Consider the following 8,807-nt stretch of genomic DNA (forward strand, 5'->3'; position numbering starts at 1 on the left):
GCCTGCTACCTTCCCTTGTCTGGTCTCTGTAGGCACATTGCTTTCTTACGCCTTCTGCTTCATTTGTCACATTACAAGGGTGCCCTTAATTTCTCAAAGCACCTGTTTAGCATTGTGCTGGGGAGGGGGTGCTGTGCAGACCTGTGACTGGCCAGGAGAGGGATGGATTTTGGAGGTGCTGACCCCTGTCCCCCATCTCTGTTCTTTGAGTGCTTTCTTAGGCTCTTGCCTTCTCGCTGCCCCTCCACAACAACAGGCTTCACTGAAATATTTAAACTGCATTTCCAGCTCCTGGATCTCTCAGAGCATCATGAAAGCCATTGGAGCAAAACTCCAGAATGAAGTAGATCAATAAAATATAAAGAGAAGGCAGTGCAGGGGGGCTGGGAGCCCAGCCCATGCCAGCGTGGCGAGAGCTGGCGGCCCGAGGACTCTCAGTCCCAAGCTCCAGAGCTCGAGGGCCCATCGCAGGTGGAGCTGCAGGAGGCTCAGGACAGGATGAGCTCCCCTGGTCGGTGCCTTGCTTGTGCCTCCCTGAGCAATACTTCATGAAGAGACTTTGTTCCCCCTGCAGCCAGTATGTGAAGAGCCGTGCTAAGGGCTGTGCTTCTGCCTAGCCCTGCTGTTGGCTGTGAGAGTGTGCTTGCCGCCCAGGGCAGCTGGATTAACATGATCTGGCTGAGGAGAGCTGTTAGTTATTTATTTGGTTATTGGATAATCCCCCTGTTGCTGTGGCATCTGGCTCTAGTGTGGATAAAGACAAACATCTGCCAGAGCCTGGGTGGTGATACTTCAGATGAGTGGTACAGGCTTGTCAGCAAAGGACCTGGGCTGCAGCTGGGGAGGATGTCTGCTGAATAGCTTTGGTCCACCTCTCCCTTGGTTTTCTTCCCACATCCCTTTCCTTCTCTCTTTTTTAATTCCCATGGATAGACTAACGTTTCCCAGAGGGGCTCCCCTCCCTGGAGGCTCAGGTGTTGCCATCCCCTAAGGGTTTAAGGAGGGCTGTGCTCTTCCAGGGAGGGCAGAAAGGGCGAAGCCCATTAGCATGAGGGAAAGGCTTGGAAGGGACCATACAACCCTGAATCAGCTTGAATAAACTCTGGGAAAGTGGATTTCCTAAGCCAGCCATCTGGACACTGGGAGCTGCTCCTGGCCCATCTGCTAGGGATGGCATCGCTGTTGGGCAGTGATGGCATTGGGCAGTGGGACTCCTTTTGCTCTGAAGGCTCTGAAGTTTGGGTTCCTTCTGGTTTATGTTTCTTGAATCAGCCTGTTTGTATCCATTTCCCTGGTGGCACAGGAATGCAGCCTCGTCCCTGAGGTTATTAGTATTGCTTGTGCTTTCAGGAGCATCTGCGTTTGCATGTGGCTGATCTGATGATTAATGGGGGGTAAGCTGAAGAAGCCTAACTGGAGAGGGCTGAGGGGCTGGCTGGCATTTTTACTTTAAAGGGAGGAAAAGCCACTTTAGAAATAAAGGACAGGCTAAGGTGAATTTTAATCTTAAAACAGTGAGACCAGGCTGTGGTGCAGAGACAGGCACATTAAGCTGCTCTTGTAGGGCTGCATGGTCAACCTGGGACTTCTGTCATCCCTGCATGCCAGGCTTTTCTTCTCCTCTGCTGGTATGGCACATCCTGGCTGCAGTACCACCACTCCGAGGTCCCCATGTCCTGTTTGGACCCACCATGTCTCACATCCATCCTGGAGGATCCTACTGCCCCTGTTGTGCACATTCTGTGCAGTGATGGTCCCAAACAGACATGGGCAACTCCTCTGGACCTTCCCTGTCGTGCCGCTTTGGAGCATGATGGCACCCGGATTTGAACCAGGCTTTAGGAAACTAGGGGAAGTATATAGGTTTTCTCAAGACATTTCTGACTGCTTCCTTCAGCCACATCTCTGAAAGCTGGGAGGCACAGCTCCATTTTTAAATTCTGTTTGGAAGGGGTAGTTGTGGTGGTGTTCACTTCAAACTCCTACATCCCCACCCTACCTGAGTAAACACACAGAGACCTGGGCTTTCCACCATACAGTCAGGGAAGGGTTAAACCCTAGGCCTGGCACAGTGTTCTGCATGGTGCCCCAAAGGTACATGGAAACCAGCTTAAACTTCCAGCCAGGGCTCTTACTCCTTCCTCCTTTAATCCACTTGTTTTCAGCTGAATTAGTACTCAGGATAAGGCTTTGGGGATAAGCTTGACCAAAACCATATTGGGATCAAAGTCTCCAGACCTAAATCGGGTGGTGGCTTTAGCCAAGGCCATGTACCAGTGGACTGGTGCCCTCTCTGCATTGCAGGGCTCTGCATCCCTGCCCGAGAGCCACCCTGGTCCAGGCCCAAGGACAGGGGCATGGAGGGAAATGAAGGTGCAGAGTGTGGCCTCCTAAAACTTCACTGTCACCACTGATGAATGCCAAGAACCTGGTGTCCTCTCCTACAGCAGACCTTGCACAGCCTGCTGGGGAAAACTGTCTGTATGCCTCCAGTATTGGTGGTGATTGTCCTCTTGCTCTGCCCTGTGTCTTGGGCTTGGAGGCTGTAGAGATCAAGGGCTCCAGGTGTGGAGAAGGGCTCCCAGCTAGATCAGGCACAAAGTGATGTCGGAGGAGGTGCTCCTGTCATGGGAATGTGGGTCAGAATCTGACCTAGCCTTGCAGCCTCAGCTCTTCCCTTCAGGTTGTCCTTTAATTGAGGAGCTTGAGGTAGATTTGGTGACATTTTACCTAGCTTAGATGTTTCATACAGTCCTCCTGTGGAGGGAGCTGCCCGGTTCCGATGGGACATGATGGAAGAAACAAACTTCATTGAAGTTGAAGGTAGCAGGGAGAAGCACAAAGCTGGTCATCCCTTGGGTGAGACTCCCTGTGGGGTGAGGTTGTGCTTGGCTCTCTCCAGTTCTCCAAATACACTGGAGACCAATTTGCTTCTCCCTCCTGGGGGGCTGCTGTGGCTCAGCCTTGCAAATGAGCAGGCTTTCCATGGAGCTTGGGCAGTCTGCTTGTGCCCCTTTGCTTCGAGGCTCCTGCCTTTCCAGATGCGACCTTTTAAAGACAAAAATAATTTAGCCACAGTCCAAGGCTGAGGTGTCAATGGGTGAGATCAGAGACCTTTAATATCATCTGCTGATGGCTTTGCTGTCTGCCTTCCCTACAGAACGGAGTCGGTGGCAGAGAAGATGCTGACAAATTGGTTCACGTTTCTGCTGTACAAGTTTCTGAAGGTGAGTTTGGGAAGGGATAGCAATGCGTGGGCAGGGAGGTGGTTCCTGCCTCACTGTGTTGGTCAGCATGGTGCCCAAAGCCTGGACTGACGTGCTCCTGAGTGCTACAGCTCCCTCCTGGAGCAAAGATCACTTCCTAAGCCTCTGTTCTCAGCTTGGGTTTCTGAGATGTGGTGAGTGATTCTGGGTCTCCTTTTGGGGAAATAGCTGAGACAGAAATGAAATCCAGACTGGGATTGCTTAATGTGTAGTGGGTTTGAGATCTTCTTAAAAACGATGCCTGAAGAAAGGATAAATCTGAAGCAACTCAGCTGAGTGTTAAATCCCTTTGGAGTGGTCCCTATTCCTCCCTCCTTGCCTTTGCTTACGTAATTGGGAGGAAAAAGCCCTGGGAACTACTCCTTCTGTAGATAAGGCACTGATTGGAGAGTAGTCCTACCTGTTCAAGCTGTAGTTTGATATGCTGCGCTCTTCATGGAATGCTGTTGCTTTCCCTTCATCTCTGTGACACTGATGGTCCACAATAGGAAAATAATTTCCCTCTGGCATCTCCACTTCTGCTGCTGCCTCCCTTCCAAAAGAGGATGGGCAGCCCATGGGGCCTGCTGGCAGCCAGGGACACAGACATTCACCATGTGTGCACAAGGCTATGAAGCCCATTAGCATTTTCCCAATTTCCTTGGGGTAGCAGAAGAGGATGCCGAAGCGTCAGGGCTGTTTCTACCACTTGTTCATCCAGCCTGTGTGGAGAACATTTACTCCATCAGCACGGGTGCTTCCAGCTGCCAGAGCCACCCACGGGCCGTGCGGGTCACCCAGCCCCAGCCCCTGAAGCCCCAGCCTGGTCCTGCTGCTGCCCGGAGGGGACGGCAGCGGGGTGCGTGGTGCCCGTGGTCCTGCTGTTCCCTGCTCAGGCAGTAGAGCCCTTTCTGGGGCCCATGCAGCTGCTTTGGTGGGATTTCATCCCTCATTAAGATAAAGAGAGTTTGAACCGTTTCCAGCCAAGAGATGAGAGCGAGCAGGAGTCTGTACAGAACTCAAGTGATCGTCAACTAGAGGTGATTTATAATATCACTTACATGCACTTGGCTCTTTGCCTCTGTCGAGGGATACCCTGTATCTATAACAATCTAGCTGTGGCGTGCCGTGGAGATGGCTTGCCAGGAGCGGGAGGGGAGGAAAACTGTGCTCTTTGCAGGGAGATGTCCAACCTCCTGCTGCTTCTTCGGGCTGGGGCTCTGCTCAGTGGGACTGGCCTCCAGCCCTGCAGCAGCAGGACCCGGTGGGATCAAGTAGGACACCAGCAGACATCTCTTCGTGCTCTGCGGCATTGGTGGGACAGGCAGGAGTAGCTCTCACTGTGGATAAACTCCCTCAGGGCTTCTTGATGTGGACAAGGTTACACTTGAGCAGAATGCAGTGCACAGCCTTCAAATGTCCACGGTAGCATCTGGGGACATTGTGTTTGTGTCCATGACTTGATGCCCTTGGCTGGGTCACATGAGTGGTTGACAGGGACATGGTCACCTTCTTCAGAAACTGCTTTGAATCAGCTCATGTGCCACCACTGTCCTGCGTCTGTCCTTGCACAGCCCTGTCCCCGCTTGGAGAGGCTACTGGGTGCATTGCCGGTGTGGGGCAGGTCTGAGGGTGAGGAGTAGCAGGAGAGAGATGTGGGGGTGGGACCAGGACAATGCCTTTTTTTCCAAGTCCTTGGCCACACCATGGCTTAGGTGGGGGAAAATGCCTCCAGTCTCTGGGTGGTAGCAGCAGAACAGAGAAGTCTGTTCTAGATGCCCCATTGCAGGAGGGGCATATGCAGAGGGCCTGGATAAACCCACTGGCTGTGAGATGTGTTATGCTGGGGATCACCTCGGGGAAGTGATTGAAACTCTGTCACTTGAGTCACTTGAGTTAGACTGGAAGAGACTTGAGGATGTGCTCCTGGCCTCGCCTGGGTTGGTCCCAGCAGAGGGGAGCCATGGGGCCGTTTCTGCCTGTCTCCCAGCAGTGAGGATCACAGGTGGCATCAGGAGCAGGAGCAACCCGTGGAGAATGTGGAGAGGTATCACAGCAGACAGTTTGCCAGCAGGGAAACGGCACCAAACTGCGGTAATCATGCATGTAAATGAGGCAGGAGATGTGTGCCCAGCTGCCAGGCCGGCTCTCGGCAAACCTGCCCAGGGCAGGGCTGGGTGCTCAGTACCACCTGGGCAAGGGGTGGGCCGGGGGCAGGACAGGCCCCCTGCCCAGGGCCAGCAGCGTGGGGAGCCAGCGAGGGCTGGCGCTTTCATCAGGACCCTGGAGTAGCATTTATCAGACTCTTAATGAGGCACCCCGGGGAAAGGGAGAGGGATAAATGGAGACAAGTGCTGAAAAATGCACGATATTAGGTGCCTGATGAGCTAGATCTAGTCAATCAGACGGTCGGAGCGGTAGCTGCCTTGCCTCAGCCTGTTCCCCGCGGCCGACGCCTGCGCGCTGGGGGGTGTTTGCAGCTGTGCCCGGGCTGGTGGCGTGGGCACGGCTGCGTTTGGGGAGCAGGCTGACTCCCACCAACCAGGGGGGCTGCCCAGCCCCATCTCGGCGGTCCCCTCCTGTGTCTCACTTGATGGAGATCATCTCAGGGCAGTTGCTGGCACCCGTTTCTGTAGTCCCCGTTTGTTTTCTCAGTCTCTATCAGGGATGAGCCCTAAACCGTCCTCAGATATTGTGGCTCAATGAGCTGTGGACCATGGCAGCATCTCGGCCCTGGTCCTCAAGATCCTGTGGGGATAGTGAGTTGGTTTTGGATTTTAAGGGTAGGATACAGGTGGAACAGGCAGGGAAGCCAAGTTGCAATTTGAAGGGTCTGCAGTCAGGGAAATGTGGCAGAAGGGCTGTTTCAGTGGGCATTAGGGTGCCTAACAGGATGGAAGGAGAAGAGGATGGGCATGCAGTAGCCTCCAGAAGCCTGCATGGTGCTGGAGGAGTGATGTAGTCATCACCTGCACCACTGGTGCCTCCATCCCTCTGAGGAGGCCATAGGACCAGCTCTAGTCCATGTGTCCAATAAGAGATTTATTCCCATCAGCCTGGCAGGAACGTGAAGAGCAGAGGGAGGTCCCTGGTGTGCACTGGGGCCACCAGAGTGGGAAGGGTTGCAGCCACCTCTCTCGGTGGGGTCCCCAGAGGTGGGCACAGAGCTGCAGAGGGGACAGCAACCCTACCTCGCTGGAGAGGGGAAATCTGTGGGCTGAGACGGGAGCAGCTGCACCAGATGGGAGCAGGAGCCCTGCTCCAGGCTCTCCTCCATCCACTCCGCTCCCGCAGGCTTGGGAGCTTTACGAGGAGTTTTTACAAGCAACCGAAAGAAGCAGCTGGAGTCCTGCTGAGGGGGGTGCTGGGGGTGCCGGGGGTCCCGGCCCTGCACCACAGATGGTGCGGTCCAGCACCCACCCCTGAGTCTCTCCCTTTTCCAAGCTGACTTAATGAAGCCAAGTTTGCAAATGAAACATAATTTCAAAGACAGGCGTGTTGTCGGAAGGTCTGGGGATGATGTATGCCTGTTCCTGCTCGTTAGCAGCTGTCTCTTTAATTACCACAGATGCTAACGAGATGCTAACAGCATATGGTGACAGGGAGAGCAGCCGCACTTTGCACCAAAGTACAATTTATTTGTGAGGGGGCTGGGAGGGAAGGGAGAGGGCTGGTGGGGTAAGATCTGCTGGGACTTCTCCCCATCCTCTCTGCTCCCATCATACCCTTTTCTCTCCCCTGAGGATAATGCCTGTATCTGGAAGGGCTCATTGGGCTGCAGCTTTGGGAATAGGTTTGGGGCCCTGGGTGACAGAGGAATGTCCAATTCCAGCCCAGCTACACCAGCTCATGGCTTCAGGCTAGTTGATGCCTCAACCTTGGCTGTTCATGAGTTGCTGCCATTCCAGCATCTTTGGGAGAAATCTCTGTTCTAGTTTCCCTTTCTCTTCTTCCCGTCTATGAAATAGATGCTGATGTGGCTCTGGCTGGTGGCTAAAACTGGCTGACAGGTTTGGCAGTGGGGGCGTGTAGATGGCAAATGGCTTAACTGCAGGAAACCTCATTGTCTGGTCCTGCCCATCAGCTGGAGGCTCAGGGTAAGGTTGTCAGCGAGTTGCTGTCTTGCTCTTCCTTCCCAGTGGGTCTGGCTAGCTGTGCCCAGCTGTCATGTGGAGAAACTTCCTTTAATCTTCTCTCCTGTGAGATTGGGCTTCTGGCAGATGCCAGAACTACATCATGATTCCTGAGCAAGAGCCCCCAGGCTGTCCCACTGCAGCGTGCCATTTCCAGTCCTCATGTGCTTCTCTTGGCTGGGCTAGCTTAAAAGATAGGCTATATCCCATACACAAAGTTCCCGGACGCAACCTGCTCTTTACTAGCCCCAAATTTAACATTTTTAGCTTATTTTTGGCCTGTAGAAAGAGCAGAATTCACCAGGGAGTATCTGCAAACTCTGGGAAGCTAAGACTAGGGCTTGATAGACAAGGGAACAACCTCCAGCAGGCTTGGAAGGAGAGAATGAGTTCCTTCATGGGATTAATTTTACCATGTGCCACATTCCTTGCAGTCTTGAGCAAGGGCTGGAGACTCTTCATAAAGCCATGTATGGCTGCAGGGCCACAGCAGGTTCCTAACACAGTGGTGGTTCTTGAAATGAAAGCTGGTGCCTGGCACCTTCTCACCTCTCTCTCCCTCTCCGCCATTCCCCATCCTACAGGAGTGTGCTGGAGAACCACTTTTCATGCTCTACTGTGCCATCAAGCAGCAGATGGAGAAGGGACCCATTGATGCCATCACAGGAGAGGCTCGCTACTCCCTCAGTGAAGACAAGCTTATCCGGCAGCAGATTGACTACAAGATGCTGGTTAGTGCAAGTGAAAGCCTCACTGGTACCAGTGCTTGGTAGAACTGCAAAGTCTAGCTATTTATTGAGATCTTGGAGGCACCCAAAGTACTTTGCAGAGGGTGTTTTTTTCCTCTTGTTTTCTCTGCCATCCCTGGGGTGCCTCTTGCCCTGTCTGTGTGGTGCCCATCTCAGCTAGGGTTGGAAACAGGGCCTTTGTATGGCAAGGTTTGCTCTTGCCATGGAGCTGGGAAAGCCAGGCATGAATTGAATGCCCCTCCACTCCTCTCCCAGCAACCCTCATGGCTTTGACAGACATGGGGCCGGAGATGCTGTCGAGCACAAGCTAACTGGAGCAGCCAATGGCTCATTTTGGGTGATGGTCAAAGTCAGAGCCTCGAGATTACTACAGGAGATGGGGAGATACTGCTCTTCCTCCATATGAGCTGTCTCCTCTGACTGGTTGAATGATAAGCCAGGCCCTTCCCCTGGCCTAGCCTGCATCTGGTTCTTCACCACCTTGATCTCCACTGGGGTGGGGTTGGAAGGGCAAGGGAATGTTCTGGGGCATTGCTCAGGCTAGACAGGTTTTGGTGAGTTGGGCATGGCTTGCTGGCCCAGGATTCCTTCACTGACACTATGCTGCCTTTTTGGGAATAGTTGGAGGTTTGGGGGTGGCAAGGAGAGGTAGGGAGAGAGGGGGAGCAGGAATGTGTTGT

At 53.5% G+C, this 8,807-nt stretch overlaps 1 protein-coding gene across 1 annotated transcript in view; it reads left to right on the forward strand.

Annotated features, from left to right (window-relative positions):
* The window catches only part of PLXNA1 (plexin A1), a gene marked incomplete at its 5' end in the record, with an annotated part of 32,139 nt that overhangs the window by 10,880 nt on the left and 12,452 nt on the right, over positions 1-8,807 (forward strand). The window contains 2 exons of the mRNA XM_008950015.1: positions 3,161-3,227; positions 7,963-8,109. Coding sequence (XP_008948263.1) covers positions 3,161-3,227; positions 7,963-8,109 — 214 coding nt within the window. The remainder of the gene's footprint in view (positions 1-3,160; positions 3,228-7,962; positions 8,110-8,807) is intronic.

The sequence above is a fragment of the Merops nubicus genome, unplaced genomic scaffold (assembly GCF_000691845.1).
Source record: "Merops nubicus isolate BGI_N331 unplaced genomic scaffold, ASM69184v1 scaffold34330, whole genome shotgun sequence".
In the NCBI taxonomy this organism is placed as follows: domain Eukaryota; kingdom Metazoa; phylum Chordata; class Aves; order Coraciiformes; family Meropidae; genus Merops; species Merops nubicus.